The sequence below is a fragment of the Chiloscyllium punctatum genome, chromosome 10 (assembly GCF_047496795.1).
Source record: "Chiloscyllium punctatum isolate Juve2018m chromosome 10, sChiPun1.3, whole genome shotgun sequence".
NCBI classification, from domain to species: Eukaryota; Metazoa; Chordata; class Chondrichthyes; order Orectolobiformes; family Hemiscylliidae; genus Chiloscyllium; species Chiloscyllium punctatum.
The window spans coordinates 69,971,785-69,988,922 of record NC_092748.1 but is presented as its reverse complement, the minus strand read 5'-3'; the positions used below and the strand labels follow the sequence as shown (position 1 = coordinate 69,988,922).

General features: G+C 39.6%; 1 protein-coding gene across 5 annotated transcripts in view; it reads right to left on the bottom strand.

Annotated features, from left to right (window-relative positions):
• The window catches only part of LOC140482267 (sodium-driven chloride bicarbonate exchanger-like), a 281,516-nt gene that overhangs the window by 109,342 nt on the left and 155,036 nt on the right, over nt 1-17,138 (bottom strand). For all 5 annotated transcript variants that reach the window (XM_072579457.1, XM_072579456.1, XM_072579455.1 and 2 more), the window contains one exon: nt 11,375-11,462. In XM_072579457.1, coding sequence (XP_072435558.1) covers nt 11,375-11,462 — 88 coding nt within the window. The remainder of the gene's footprint in view (nt 1-11,374; nt 11,463-17,138) is intronic.

Below are 17,138 nucleotides of genomic sequence, written 5' to 3'. Positions count from 1 at the left end.
AAAAGGCACAAAAATACAAGGCAACGCAAGGCAAGGAGTTCAAGTCAGCAATGCTGTGGACATTCGGATGGGCTCAGAGTGAAGGACTGCTTTGATAGCAAGCAAAGACCTAGGAGATGCATCCTGGTCCTGTCCATAAGCACGCTCTTACAGCAGGATTACAATGATTATTACCAAAACAGTCCGAGGTGAAGTACAGAAGCATCTTTGAGTGGATCGGAGATGTGCTATGAAGCTTCTTACATGCTGGTATACAAGTCATTCTGTTATATCACTTGTTTCGTCAGCGCAAATTGACGATTATGTGATTGACAATTTGTGGACATTGTTTGTAGAATGCAAACTTTCGACTCAACAGGTATAGTGATTTTCTATTAGTGATCTCCTATAGTGCGATTTTCTATAGCAGTTTTCCGTAATGGAATAGCATGAGTTCACAGAGGAACACAACAGTTGCGTTATAGCAGAACAATCTGTATGTCCGATGCCAAAGTCCATGGGCATGAGGTATATGTGGTTTATGTCCATGGAACATGCACTAAAATGTTGGTACTTAATATCCAACATGGAGGCCTATACAGAAAACATCAAGCTGAACTTGCCAGGTCCTACAGTAGCTTCCAGGCTGTTTCCTTGACATTTAGTTGAGCTTGGCAAGACAGAAATCTGAATTTTAATGAGGCACGTTGAGCCATCAACAAGGTGCTTAAAAAGTAATAATCCCCTTAATTGACAATTCGCCGCTATCTGGTGAGATACTCACCATGCCACTTGTGAAAAGCATAAAAGGTGGAGCAAGATGCCCCCAACATTGCTACCAAACTTGAAATAGCCCATATCAAACTTTAGCAAAATTCTGCAATAATCACGGAAGCATGATGTCTGTTTAACTCTTTCCCATCTACATTGTCTTCAAATTTCCAGTATCTGTTTCATTCTCTGCTTGTGTAACAAGGTAGAGCACAAAGTGGAGAGCAGATCAGAACAGGACAGGGTGAAGATTGTCTGGATACATTAAAGATCTATTCCTGCAAATGAGAAAGGTATGGCATACACATCTAGATCTCCCTAGATGAGAAGGGGTAGAAATTATGCTAAACAAGAAAGTGCTGCTAATGAGAGGGCGTGGTTGAAGAATTAGACAAAATGCTTTACATTCAACTTTATTAATGATGGAAATGTTACCCAGGCAATGGGGAAAAAGGAGGAATTTAAGTCACAGGGAGAGATTATAATTAATAAGGAGGTGGTGTTGGATTGGCTACCAGTACTTAAAATAGACAAGGCCCCGGACCCAATGAGATACCATTCAAAGATAAAAACCAAAAGCACTGCAAATGCTGAAAGTCAGAAACAAAATAGAAATTGCTGGAAAAGCTCATCTGTGAAGAGAAATCAGAGTTAACATTTTGGGTCTGAGGAAGGATCACTCTTGGAAGAAGTGATCACATTTGGTTGAATTTAGAATACAGATGGAGAATGTGAAGATAAAATCCAATTCCAAGGTCCTACGCTTAAACAAGGGAGACTACATAAGAGTGAGGGAGGACCTGGCTAAAGTAGACTGGAAACAAAGATTTTACGGTGGGACAGTTGATGAGCATTGAAGGACTTTCAAAGCAATTTTTCGAAGTGCACAGAAAAAGTATATTCCAGTGAAAAGGGGTAATCTGTCATGGGTGTCTATGGAAATAAGAGAGGCTATCAAATTGAAAGAGAAGGCATACAAAGTGGCCAAGGACAGCATGAAACTAGAAGATTGGGAAAACTTTAAAGGTCAACAAAAAGCCACAGAAAGAGCTATAAAGAAAAGTAAGATAGAACATGAGAGAAAAAAAAACTAGCACATAATATAAAGCCAGATACCAAAAGTTTCTATAAGTATACAAAATGAAAAAGAGTGGCTAAAGTAAACGGTGGTCCTTTAAAGGATGAGAAGGAGCATTTAGTTAAGAGATATGATGATATCGCCAAGGCATTGAACAGGTATTTTGTATCAGTCTTCACAGTGGAGGACACTAATAACATGCCAGTAATTGACAGAGACGATGGTAGATGAGACCCTGGAAACAAGCATTATTACAGAAGAGGTAGTGTTGGGCAAGCTTATGGAGCCAAGGATAGATAAGTCTCCTGGCCTTGGTGGAATGCATCCCGACGGTACTAAAAGAGATGGCGGGAGAAATAACAAGTGCACTTGCAATTGTTTTCCAAAATTTGCTGGATTCTGTGGCAGTTCCAGCAGATTCGAAAACAGCACATGTGACACCACTGTTTAAAAAAGGGAGGTAGACCAAAGATGGGCAATTATAGACTAGTTAACTTAACCTTTGTAGTAGGGAAGATGGACCTCTCCATCTCCATTAATGACGACCGACTTGACACCAACATTTTTTACAAATCCACTGACTCCCACAGCTACCTGGATTACACCTCTTCCCACCCTACCTCCTGCAAAAATGCCATCCTGTATTCCCAATTCCTCCGCCTCCGCCTTATCTGCTCCCAGGAGGACCAGTTCCACCACAGAACACAACAGATGGCCTCCTTCTTTAGAGACCGCAATTTCCCTTCCCACGTGGTTAAAAATGCCCTCCAACATATCTCGTCCACATCCCGCACCTCCGCCCTCAGACCCCACCTCTCCAACCGTAACAAGGATAGAACGCCCCTGGCGCTCACCTCCACCATACCAACCTTCGCATAAACCAAATCACCCGCCAACATTTCCGCCACTTCCAAACAGACCCCACCACCAGGGATATATTTCCCTCCCCACCCCTTTCCGCCTTCCGCAAAGACCGTTCCCTCCATGACTACCTGGTCAGGTTTATGCCCCCCTACAACCCATCCTCCCTTCCTGGCACCTTCCCCTGCCACCGCAGGAATTGCAAAACCTGTGCCCACACCTCCTCCCTCACCTCCATCCAAGGCCCTAAAGAAATCTTCCACATCCATCAAAGTTTTACCTACACATCCACCAATATCATTTATTGAATCCGTTGTTCCCGATGCGGTCTCCTCTACACTGGGGAGACTGGAAGCCTCCTAGCAGAGTGCTTTAGACAACATCTCTGGGACACCCGCACCAATCAACCGCACCGCCCTGTGGCCCAACATTTCAACTCCCCCTCCCACTCTGCCAAGGACATGGAGGTCCTGGGTCTCCTTCACCACCGCTCCCTCACTACCAGACGCCTGGAGGAAGAACGCCTCATCTTCCGCCTTGGAAGACTTCAACCCCAGGGCATCAATGTGGACTTCAACAGTTTCCTCATTTCCCCTTCCCCCACCTCACCCCAGTTCCAAACTTCCAGCTCAGCACTGTCCCCATGACTTGTCCTACCTGCCTATCTTCTTTTCCACCTATCCACTCCACCCTCCCCCCTGACCTATCACCTTCATCCCCTCCCCCACTCACCTATTGTACTCTATGCTACTTTCTCCCTACCCCCACCCTCCGCTCACTTATCTCTCCATCCTTCAGGCTCTCTGCCTTTATTCCTGATGAAGGGCTTTTGCCCGAAACGTTGATTTTACTGCTCCTCGGATGTTGCCTGAACTGCTGTGCTTTTCCAGCACCACTATAATCTAGATTCTGCTTGAGTCCATTATCAAGGAAGAAATAGTAGGGCATCTCAATAGAAATTGTCCCATTGGGCAGACATAGCATGGGTTCATGAGGGGAAGGTCATGCTTAACAAATCTTTTGGAATTCTATGAAGACATTACAGCAAGGTGGACAACAGGGACCCAGTGGATGATAATGAACCGAGATTTCCAACAGGCCCTCGTCTATGTGCTGCACACAAGGCTGCTGCATAAGATAAGGATGCATGGCGTTATGAGTAAAGTATTAGCATGGATAAAAGATTGGTTGACTAACAGGAAAGAAAGTGTGGGGATAAATGAATGCTAATCTGGTTGGCAATCAGTAACAAGTAGTGTGCCTCAGGGATTGGTGTTGGGACCACAATTAATCACAATTTATATAAATGATTTGGACCATGTATAGGGTCAAAGTTTGCAGATGATACTTAGATGAGTGGCAGAGCCAAGTTGCAGAGGACTGTGAAACTTTGCAGAGGAAAATAGATACATTGAGTGAGTGGGCGACGGGTAGGCAGATGGAATACAATGTTAATAAGTGTGAAGTCATACATTTTGGTAGGAGCAACAATAAAAATTCTTATTATTTGAATGGTATAATGTTGCAGCATGCTGCTTTGTAGAGGAACCTGGATGTCCTTGTGCATGAATCACAGGTTTGCCAGTATAAGAGGTAATTAGGAAGGCAAATGGAATTTTGTCCTTCATTGCTAAAGGGATGGAATTTAAAAGCAGAGGTATTACATTGCAGCTGTGCAAGGTGCTGGTGAGGCCACGCCTGAATTACTGTGTGCAGTTTTGGTTTCCTTACTTGAGAAAAGTTGTACTGGCACTGGAGGGGGTGCAGAGGATGTTCACTAGGTTGATTCCGGAGTTGATGAGGTTGGTTTATGAGAAGAGAATGAGTAGACTGGGATTATATTCTTTGAAATTCAGAAGGATGAGGGAGGATCTTATAGAAACATATAAAATTATGAAGGGAATAGATAAGATAGAAGTAGAAAGTGATCAAACAGGTGGATGAAGCTAAAGCGGCTAATGTGGTATATATGAGTTTCAGTAAGGCATTTGATAAGGCTCCCTACGGTAGGCTAATGCACAAAATACAGAGGCAGGAAGATTGAGGGTGATTTAGTGGTTTGGATCAGAAATTGGCCAGCTGTAAGAAGATAGATTGGTGGTTGATGGAAAATGTTCATCCTGGAGTTCAGTTACTAGTGGTGTACCGCAAGGATCTCTTAGGGCAACTGCTGTTTGTTATTTTTATAAATGACCTGAATGAGGGTGTAGAAGGATGGATTAGTAAATTTGCGGATGACACTAAGGTAAGTGGAGTTGTGGATAGTGCTGAAGGATATTGCAGGTTACAGAGGGACATAAATAAGCTGCAGAGTCGGGCTGAGGGGAGGCAAATGGAGTTTATTGTGAAACAGTGTGAGATGATTAACTTTGGAAGGAGCAACAGGAATAAAGAGTACTGGTAAGATTCTTGGTAGTGTAGATGAGCAGAGAGATCTCGGTATCCATGTACATATATCCCTGAAAGTTGCCACCCACGTTGATAGGGTTGTTAAAAAGGCATACGGTGTAGCAGCTTTTATTGGTAGACGCATTGAGTGTCGGAACCATGAACCTTGATTCATGCACAAGGGCACCCAGGTCCCTCTACATAGCAGCATGCTGCAACATTATGCCATTTTGCAGCTGTACAAAACTCTGGTGTGGCTGCACTTGGAGTATTCTGTACAGTTCTGGTCACCACATTATAGGAAGGGTTCAAAGGCAATTTACGAGGATGTTGCCTGGTATGGAGGGAAGGTCTTTTGAGGAAAGGCTGAGGGACTTGATGCTGTTTTCGTTAGAGAGAAGAAGGTTGCGAGGTGACTTAATTGAGACATATAAGATAATTAGAGGGTTAGGTAGGGTGGACAATGAAAGTCTTTTTTCCAGATGGTGTTGCTCAAATGAGGGGACATAGCATTAAAATGTAGGGTGATAGGTATAGGACAGATGTCAGAGGTAGTTTCTTTACTCAGAGAGTAGTAGGGATGTGGAATGCCCTGCCTGCAACAGTAGTAGACTCACCAACTTTAAAGGCATTTAAATGGTCCATTGGATAAACATATGGATGAAAATAGAATAGTGTAGAATAGATGGGCTTCAGTTTGGTTCCACAAGTCAGCGCAACATCGAAGGCCAAAGGGCCTGTACTGCATTATAATGTTCTATGTTCTATGTTCTAGAGAGGATGTTTCCACTGGCAGATGAAGCTCAGACAAGAGGGCATAGCCTTAAGATTAGAGAGAGCAGATTTAGGACTGAATTGAGAAGGAACTTCTTCACCCTGAGGGTTGTTAATCTATGGAATTCTGTGCCCAGTGAAGTAGTTGGCATTACTTCAGTAAACATTTTTAAAGCTAATGTAGATTTTTTTTTTAACAGTAAAGGATTTAGGGGATATGGTGAGAGCATAGGTAAGTGGATCTGAGTCCATGAAAATGATCTTGTTGAATGGCAGAACAGGCCCGAAGGGCCAGATGGCTTACTCCTTCTCCTAGTTCCGATGTTCTTATGAAACGAAACACTAACTCCGATTTCTCCCCACAGATGCTGCTGGACCTGCTGAGCTTTTCCAGCAATTTCTATTTTTGTCTCTACATTCAAAGGTACTAAGGGAAATGAGAATAGAACCTGCAATGGCACAGGGTCATCACTTTCCCTTCTGGCAGGAAAATACTCTAAGCAATGGACTACCTTCAAAGAAAAAAAGTGTTTCAGATATAGTCAAGGTATATTCCCTCGAAAGGGAATCTTGAGTAAACACATCAAATGATCCCTGGATAACAAAGAAGGTAGAAATCAAGATGAAGATGAAAAGGTGAGCTTATGACAGGTGCGTCAGTCACAAAATGCCACTGAGAACTGGGGTTCAGAGAGAAAGTGAAAAACTGTATTCAAAAAACAAAGAACAATTATGTGAGAAGACTGGCAGGTAGCACAAAGTGAAATCTTCTGTAGATATATAAATGATGAAAGAGTGGTAAAAGGATAAAGGCCAACTAGGGACCCAAAAGGGAATTTACACATGGAAGCAGCAGTATGGTTGAGCAATTAAATGAAGACTTTGCATTTATCTTTACCAGGGGCATAGGACAGGCCAAAGGCAGGTCATAGGGGAGAGAAGGAAATGTTCTCAGTAGTTGAATTCAAAATTTATGAGGAAGAATTCTTGGATAGACTGTTAGTACTTAATGTTCAAAAAGCAATGAGATTAGACAAGATGCATACAAGGATACTGAGGAAAATGAGTGGAAATTAGAGGGGCACTGGCCATGATCATCCCAAGTCTCAGGATAGGTACAAGACGAGTAGAGAATTGCAAAAATCATGCCCTTGCTCAAAAAAGGGTGTAAGAATAAGCCAAGTAATTACAGACCAGTCAGTTTAACCTCAGAAAGCTTCAAGAAACAATTACTCAGGATAGAATTAGCTGTCACTTGGAAAAAATGTGATTAGGGAAAGCCAGCATTGATTTCTAAAGGGGAAATGAATGTTTAACTAACTTTCTGGAGTTTTTTGAAGAGAAAACAGAGAACTTCAACAAGGGTAATTCTGTTAATGTGGCAGCATTCAATACAGTGCCACACAAGACTTGCGAGAAAAGTTATAGCCCATAGTATGAAAGGGACAGTGGCAATCTGGATGCAAAATTCGCAGCATTATAGTAAACAGAAAGTAAATGGTCAATGGATACTTTGCGAGCCAAAGGAAGGTTTGTAGTTTGTAGGAGGTCCCCAGGGTTAGTATTTAGACCCTTGCCTTTCCTAATGCATATTAATAATTTAGATTTTGGTGAACAGGTGATGATTTCAAAATTTGCATTTGATATGAAATTGGGAAACAGTGTAAACTATGAGGACAGCATAGAATTTCAAAAGGACACCGACAAGTTTGTCGAGTGATTGGATAGATGGCAGATCAAGTTTAATGTAGAGAAGTGTGTAATAATGCATTGTGTAGTAATGTAGAAAATGTGGGCAGACAATATAAAAAAGAGGTACAACTCTAAAGAGGGTGCAGAAGCAGAGAGTACTGGTTATGTATGAGCACAGATCATTGAAGATAGCAGGTAGTCATTTAGAAATACAAATACACCATATCTACCAGCTTCCCATATCAACTCTACTTATTAAATCTTCAAAGAACTCTAGCAAATTTGTTAAACATTAATTCCTTATACAAATCATTTTGACCGAGTTAGACTTTTCTATATGTCATATTAGAAAACTATAACGTATTCATCCAATATCCAAAAAGAAATCCTGGATTCAGGGCAATCTGAGACAAATTTTCCCCTATAATGGCTTGTGAATAACTTCTTTTTGCAATCACATATATTCGATAAAGGGTGTCCCTGTGAAAAGGTTAAAAATTGACCTTGCTAGCTTAAAGCAAATGTTAGAAAGAAAAGAGATTTCGAAAATAAGGTCTGTTGACACAAGGCACTAGTTGTCACATTATTTCACCAAAAGAGGTACTTAACTCAATAAATTGTTGGAGATCCTTCAATAAAGACCCCAGTGGTATGACACATTACAACAATGTGAAAAATTCTTTTTTGTTTGGGTTGCTTTGTGATTGAATGCATTAAGGTTTTCTTTTCTCTTTAATGAAAGAAAAGGGAATGTAGAAAATAAATTGAATTATATCAAATATGAAAAAAAAAGTTAATTAGTTGTTTATAAAGTGGGTATATTTTAATTTATTTAAAGAATGTGGATTTTGCTGTTCAGGCCAACATTTATTGCCAATCCCTAATCGCCCTAGTGAAGGCCTGTTTGAACCCCTGCTGCAGTCCACATGTTGTAGACATACCAACAACGTTGTTATGAAGGGAGTTCCAGAAGTCTGATCCAAAGACACTGAGGAATGGCAATGTATTTCCAACTCAGGATGGTGAGTGGCTTGAGCAGGAACTTGCAGGTAGTAGTCCCACGCAGCTCCTGCCTTTGTCCTTCTAGATTGGAACCATTGTGGGTCTGGAAGGTGCCGTCAAAAGGAACCTTGATTAATTTCTGCAGTGTATCCTGTAAGTGGTACACACTGCTGCAACTGAGTGTTGATTGCACAGGAAGTAAATATGAAAAGAAAATTTGATTTAATTTTCATTAGTTTTATTCAAGGATTGTTTAATATCTTCAGAAGTGTTATTTAAGGAGAAGAGGGGACTCTATTAAACCAGCAATATAGTATGATACTAGTTTAAGGAAGGAGTTGCAAGGCCAAGTATTTTATGTCTAGAAGAAAGTGAGGACTGCACATTCTGGAGAACAGAATCAAAAAATGTGGTGCCGGAAAAGCATAACAGGTCAGACAACATCCAAGGAGTAGGAGAATTGATGTTTCATGCATTAGCCCTTCATCAGGAATTTTCCAGCACCATACTTTTCGACCCATGTATTTTATGAACTCCATCCACAAAGAAAGGTGTCTTCGTACCTCTTTCAGAAACAAGCCTGAATCCAAGTTGACAACAAGGACAGATATAGGCTAGTTAAGGAAAGCCAGTGTTGAATTCTTCAGGAAAATCCAGATTTAACTCACTTGCTGGGATTCTTTTGAAGATGTAAAAGAGAGGGTTGTTGGAGCAATGCGGCTGATGTGGTGTATATACACTTCCATGATTTCAGTGCTACACAACAAATGTTTGAGCAAAGTTACAGCTCAGAGCATTAAAGACCCAGTAGCAGCATAGGTACAAAAGTTGGCTGAATGACAAGAAAAAGAGAAGAATGGATACTGGATTTATTGCTTGTTGTTGAAAGATTGGCAATGGAATTTCCCAGACGTTAGTATTGGGACCTTGCTTTCCTGATAAATATTAATCATCTAAAATTTAGAATACATTACACAACTTTAAAATGTGTGGATAATGTAAAACTTGTAAGTATTATAAACTGCAAGGGAAGCATCAGTAAGTTGGTGGAGTGTGCAAACAGGTGGCAGATGAAGGTCAATACCAATAGGATGTGCGAAATCTTCCATATTCAAGGAAAAGCAACAGCCCAATATTTTCTAATATAAACAAGCCAAAAGGAATGTGGATAGTGGAAATAAGAGACAAAAATGGAAATTACTGGAAAAGCACAGCAGGCCTGGCAGCATCTGCGGAGGGCAATAGGAGTTAGTGTCTTGGGTCCAGAGACCCTTACTTAGAAGAAGGGTCACTGTATGAGAAATGTTAACTCTTATCCAGCAATTCCTGTTCTTATTTTCTAATATAAACCCAGCAAAATTATTGATTCTGAAAAGCAAGTGCCTTGTTCTGTTCAAGCGCATGCCATGGGAATGACAGGCTCCAGAGAAGCAACATCACCCCAAGATTTAGTAGACAACAAATCATATATATGTCTTTTAGAGACACAATCACTTTAGAAATTATGGATGAAATGAATGTAGAGACAGATAAAATTGGGATTGACTACAATGAACAGTTTTTGTTCATGTGTGATTTTCTTTATTGACTCACCCATATATATTGTGTGGCTTACATTTGCAAATTATAAAATATATAAAATCATTTTTATGAAAACAGGGACATTTAGAGGAAATAATTTGCAAGTATTATATATACTGTCACTTGCCATCATTGTGTGAATTTTGTTGCAAGTACTTTCAGTTTAGAAAGAGAAGCCAAGAAAGTCTATGCATAGATCAGCGAGGGTAGGAGCAAGGGTGGGAGTGAGAGAAAACGTGACAAAAGTTCCTGATGCTGGTAATTGATACTGAGAACTTTAAAGGTGAGAATGGAGAATGGAAATAGAAGCATGTGGGAAGAGAGATTTAAGGATTAAGGCAAGGGTGTGAGAAGCGAGGGTGGAAGTGAAGGGACAAAGAAGCGACAGAAGATGTCTGGTGGTGTACTAACCCGAACAGCATCGGGTGAAGCATCAAAAGAATCTCATGTGCATATGTAGAATGTGCAGACTGCAGAACAGAAAGCCTGAAACATCAAACAGAAATATTGCCCCTACTGTATGAATGACACAGAAGTGAAAGGCCATTGACTGAGTCAACATTAAGTCAGCGTTTACTTACCATTCCCTGAAAACCACAAATCACCTTACAAGTCAACAATCTAACAGAATAAAACGATTAGTTATCACAGGTTTGGCATTATTGCCATAAAATCTAAACATTTATCATGCATAAATCTTCAAAGATACTTGCAATCAGTGATCCAATAATTTATTTATTTATAGGTCTATAATAATGCATAATCCTGAAACAGTAAGTGGTGATGTCAAATGAAATGTTTGCATTCAGTTTTTTAAGTAAGAAAGAAAGCATGGATTGAGAAAGGGCAAATTACACTACAAATGTCTGAAGATCAATTGCTTGGTTCAATTCCAAACATGGCTACAATGTCAGCATCAATATGAATCATTCTCACCAGTCATACCATTAAAATACTTTTAAAAAACAGAACCAAGTACCAAAGTAACACAGTTCTTTTTCTTGGTAGCAGCGATACACACAAAATGTCACAATCTGCGTATCATAATGGAACTTCAACATCTGTTCTCTGAAGCTCTTGAACAATTTATTATTGTCCAGTCCTCAAATGTAATTTAAACTGTCTGCTACTGTAGCATTCTCCATGTTGATTACAATAGATTAGCAAGTTTGCAATTAATGAATAATCAAAGTGTAGCACAGATATTGCAGATCATGTTAAATTAAATACTTGGGAATTAGCACTTGCCTCATCAGTCATCAGGGTTGCAATCGACCTGCCAATTTCATGATATTGTGGACCTTTACCAAGAGGCCCCAAGAGAATAAACAAAAATCTGTAGAGAGAAAAATGCAGTAATATAAGTAAATTATGAGAAATAATTTCAAAGAAAATTCTGGCTGGCATTAATTTTCAATTGAAGCAGTTAGTTCCACAAGAATACCTCAGTTAAGGCATTGCTTCATATATTACCCAACTTGTTGATCATTTACCTTACCCTAGAATTGCTTGTGAACTGTGGTCTCATCCAAATATTAATGGAATGGTTCACAGATAAATAGATGTGTATGAATTCCAATGCTGTATTTGAATGATACTGAATGGTGTGAGGTGAAAATTATGCTAACATTCAACATGAGCTCATAATTATAATGCATGATGTGTATCTACATTACAAACAAAAAGCTGACTGCTTAGCAATGTTCATTTCTCAATACAGGTACAAGAAAAATAAAATTATTGTGTATATTTGGTAGAGTTAGTGTCCAAACCATGGAGAGAGCTGGCATAATCACCATGAATTACCACAATAACACCATTAGATACTTTTCATCTTGCAATGTTATCACATCATGTTACAGAAAATTGTTTCGAAATTGCAGTACACACTTTGGTCAAAAGATCTATGCCAGCATTGATACTCACATGTGCATCCTCCCTCTTAATTTATTTAACTGCAAAAGTATATTCTTCTATCTCTTTCTAACTCAAGTACTAATGGGATTTCTCCTTAAACTTATTTATACAATTTGCCTCAACCATTCCAGATGGTAGCAAGTTCATATTTGCACTGTTATCTGAGAAGTATCTCCTTATTCTCTTTTGAATATATTTGTAACTATTTTATATCCATTGTACCTAATTTTGGATTCACCACAAGTAGAAATAGTTTCTCCATGCTTTGTCTATCAAAAGTCTTCATAATTTTAAAGATCTCTGTAAGTCATCCCCTTTCCACAGAAAATTGCTCTAGCTAGTTCAGTCTTTCCCAATGGGTATACCTCTGATTTCTGCTATCATTCATGCAAATCAAGTTTGCACTACTTCTTTGCTTCTATATATTTTGTAATGTAGAAACTAGAACAGTTGGCAGTATTCAAAGTGTAAATCAAGGTTCTTTTCAAATTCAATGTAACGATAGTAAAAAAAGTTTTATTTTGTTTGCAAAATTCAGAATAAGTCATTTTTGAAACATCTGCAAATAAAACTGGCTGTTCAAGTTAACACACAAGCGTATTCAATTAAATATACAATGCTTATGTGACTCAATTTTTATGGTATTATCAGACAATAATTTTCACAGACTGTTACAAATCAGTCCAACAAGTAATACTTCTGCTCTCCCTAATGTAAAGCAGGAATAATTTAACACAATGTCAAGAATGTTACTTTCTTCATTCACATATGTTCTCATTTCTTCAAATGTGTGAATTTCATTTTGTTGTCTTGCTTGTCTTTTAGATTACAATTCCTTATTCCTTCATCTCGATGGTTAACACAATTAAAGATCAACTGAGTCTTGAAATTCAGTAAGGGGTCAGTTTTCTGATCTGTTTGTGTTAAATAGCTGTATTTGATGGAAGTTTAATCCACACGAGTTATAAATTTCAGTAAATCCCTCACTCCCAATCTGTCGTTATGGAGCGCACAGGTTGGAATATCAATGGTATAGTATTGGATCATAACTTTGGCCTGAGGTTTCATATCACAGCATCTTACTGGGAGTGCAAAACTTAATTTTGTATGCTGCATATGTAGCCTGTAGCGATCTGACAGCTTCTATCAAAGATATTTGGTTTATATCCCAGTGATTACGTAAAACAAAATAAATTAAATATGCTGAACAATTATGTTCTACTTATGCAAGTACTTAATTATTAAAAGTATTGCATGTATAATTCAGATCTCTATGTACTGACCTGGATTTTGCTCTTTTTTTAAAATTTGTACGTGAAGTATGTCAAGTCAAGCATTTGTTGTACATCCCTAATTAACACTGACAATGTTAGGGTGAGCAAGTGGTAGGAGAGTGCTTGCTGTTCACCTCACTGAAAACTACTAACAAATATTGTCAGGGGAGGATTCTTCAAATCCAGCATCTTTTCTGGTGATGTGACCTCTACAGAGGATTTGTGGCATTTGTGAACAGAGAGGCACAGAACTCTTGAAAAGGGCACAGTGCCAGGCAGTTCTGAGAGAGGATCCCTCAACCTGAAACGTTAACTCTGATTTCTCTCCACAGATGCTGCCAGACCAGCTGAGCTTTTCCAGCAATTTCTATTTTTGGCACCAAAACAAAAGGAAGCTTGATTATGGAAAATCTCTGCTGACAACTCTGGGAAAATTTTGTAGGAAGCTACAAAGTGACAGAATCTTGACAAGGTTAGACTGTTTATGGAGGGACGGGCAGAGCTTTTGTTGGGAAATCCAGAAGCATGCTTTATTCTTGGTGAACAGGCCTGGAAACCAGCCAGAATAACTGGTATGACTTCCTTTGGCTCACCAGAGAGTTAACAAAGTGATGAGCTTGGGTGACCAAAAAGCTTTACTCCCTCCAGCCATTGAATTTCCTCAGTCTTGGAAATCCCAACCACGCCAGGGCAAATCTACAAAGCAAGTTAGGGTAGAGGTTGCCAGCCTTATTAAAATATTTAAATTATCAATTCATTTCCTGAGAAAGGGTAGATCACCTCTCTGTCTTTCTTCCACTTCAATTAAATCCATAAGAGCCAAAAAGAAAGTAAAGGAGGGTGATGAGGACACTTGCACCCACAAAGGAGGTGGCTTGCCATGTCAACACAGGGTGAATATTGTAGATAATAGCAGCCTACTGCCTTGTGCCTTTTTCTCAACCCAGTGCTCACCATCATCCTGCTATCTCACATGATGGGCACTGCCAATGGTCTAACCATGGACCACTTGCTGCTGAACCCACACCTGATCAGTCACAGCAACCTTCCCCTCTGAGTTTTTACCTCAACGCTCAAGAACAAACAACCCACGTGGCAACAGGAAGAAGCAACAGCAGAGCAGTGATGAGAAAACCTATCAGTTTATGTGATATTTGCAGCAGATGCTGTCATTGATTTACCCTTGAGGCTCGTAATAAAGTTGGGATCAGCATGTGGTGATTCACCAGGCACAAGTGGACTGCAAGCAGCCAGAAATAAAGAATGATTCATTTACCAGCTCATCAAAGTGCAAGGTGAAAGACAAGTACTGCTGCAGAGAACTCTGCTGAGAACTCAATGTGGCAGCAGGAGAGCACTGAATAGTCTGGCACACCAATTTCTTCATTGGCTGGCCTACCAGACAGTCTCCTGTCAAAGTCAAGGTAAATGGGATAGGCAGCTTCCAATATGGCAAAACATAAGGCATGAAGCTTTCCCTCTCCACAGCCTCCACTCCAGCTCCCTGCCTTCTTCCAGACTCTAAGGCACTATAACAACTGCCATTATATGAACAGGTCACCTACTTATCCGACCACCCTGTGAAAATGTGGTCACATTCTTTACTATATATACAAAATCTTCAGTATAAGCTTTCCTGAATACTTTGACTTTCCAAAATAAAAGAATCTGAAAATTTCATTTACCTATAATTTGTGTGCCTGACCCTGCAAAATGCTACTTGTTACAAATTAGAAATAGGGTTATAGTGCCTTAGAGTCTGTAAGAAGGCAGGGAGCTGGAGTGGAAGCTGTGGAGAGGGAAAGCTTCATGCCTTATGTTTTGCCATATTGGAATACTGTGGTGAGTAACTCATCTCTTGACTCCCCAAAGCCTGTTCACAAGGCGCAAGCCAGTCACATGATGGAATACTCTCCACTTGCCTGGATGGGTGCAGCTTCAACAATGCTCAAGAAGCTTGACACCATCCAGGACAAAGCAGCCTGCTTGATTGGCACCACATCCATAATAACCACACTCTCCACCTCTGATATTCAGTAGCAGCCGGGTTTACTATCAACAATATGCACTGCAGCAATTCACCAAAGATCCTTAGACAGCAACTGCCAAACCTACAACCACTTCCATCTAGGAGAACAACGGCAACAGATACATGGGAATACCACCACCTAAAAGCTCCCCTCCAAGCCACTCAACATGCTGACTTGGAAATATATCGCTCTTCCTTCACTGTCAATGGGTCAAAACCCAGGAATTCTCGCTCTAAGGGCATTGTGTATCTACCTACAACATGTGAACTGCAGTAGTTCAAGAAGACAACTCACCACCACCTTCTCAATGGCAACTAAGGATGAACAATAAATGCTGGCCAGCCAGTAATTCCATGTCCCGCCGATGAATAAAAAAAAATTCTGATTTGTAGGCACTGGTAACAAGTGAATTAAATTTCTGTGCAACACTGAATTAATGCATCGACCCCTATTTTCAAATAAACAGAAAATGTACATTTCAATGTCTTAACAACTGTTCTGGCATATTTTATGTCTCAGATATATACTTATATCCAATTTACACACTTTTTGTTATTTTAATATTATTTAGGTATTTTAATATTATTCTAGAAATGCTTTAGTCACAAAAATGCTGGACTGGTGAGTTTTCAGTTTATATAGGAAGTTAACTAGGCAATGGCTTATTAAGACTGTGTTTTTTTAAGCTGAAATTATTTCAGGTTTCCTTTCCATGGCAACTATGCTAGAGAGATCGTTATTCTTACATTGGATCACTTACTTTATTCAAACAGCCACGGTCATATCAAATTATGAAAAGACAACAATGTGACATAGCTGTGTTAAACCTTTCCTTTGCCCTCACTTAATAAGGATGCTCGCTGAAGTCCAGGTTCATTAGTGTGCGGGAATAAATTAAATGTTGCTGTGGTGAGACAACACAGTGGTTTAACAGCCTGAAAGGAAATAAGAGTAGCTGCACTGAAAAGTCATTATGAATAGCTTGTTAGCATATCTTGCAAACAGTCTCGGATATTAATAATTAATAGTGGAATGAATGAAACCATTGAGAGTTTGTTTGGTGCCAGAGATGCTATTGGGAAGATAGATCACCTTTGAGAGGAACAGCAGGAGTTGTGATAAGGAAAAGACAAGGTAAGAGTGATTAAAATGGCCAATATGTACGGGCAAAGGTTCACAAGGTAGTGTCAGACAAATTACATTAAAGGCAGAGTTTTCAACCCAAAGTTTAGACAATGACCTCAATACTTGTTAGTAAAGTTAATTTTAATCAGACATCCCCACCTGAAAAAAGTGTAAATTAAGTGACCTTGGGAAAGTTCAGCTAGTTGAGCATGGAAAAGAACATATAAGGAAGATTTCGGTCAAACACTCTTGACACTTTCAATAAGTGGAGAGGACTCGAGCATTGGAAACAGAATTGAAAGAAGAATGAAAACACTATTGTGCATGGTGGTTGTCAAAACCGATCTGGACCATTACTCACACTTATTACCACCATATGTTTTTGATGTATAACTGGCCAAGTTACATCCTGTCTGAAATGCTTAGTTAAGGCCAATACTCCACTATGTTGGCTCTATTGAAATTTTCATTGACTGACTGGTTTGATAAATTTTAGAGTAATAAATTTCAAGTTCATCTCAAAGTTTCATTCAAAATACCTTTCAAATATTTATTAATAATTGATGCTGCAAGGCCTATCTTTCTTCTTCATGCTGCTTCTTTTCATTTCTGAACAATACGGTCATTAGCAAGACCTGTATTGTTCAATATTAATATCCTGGTATC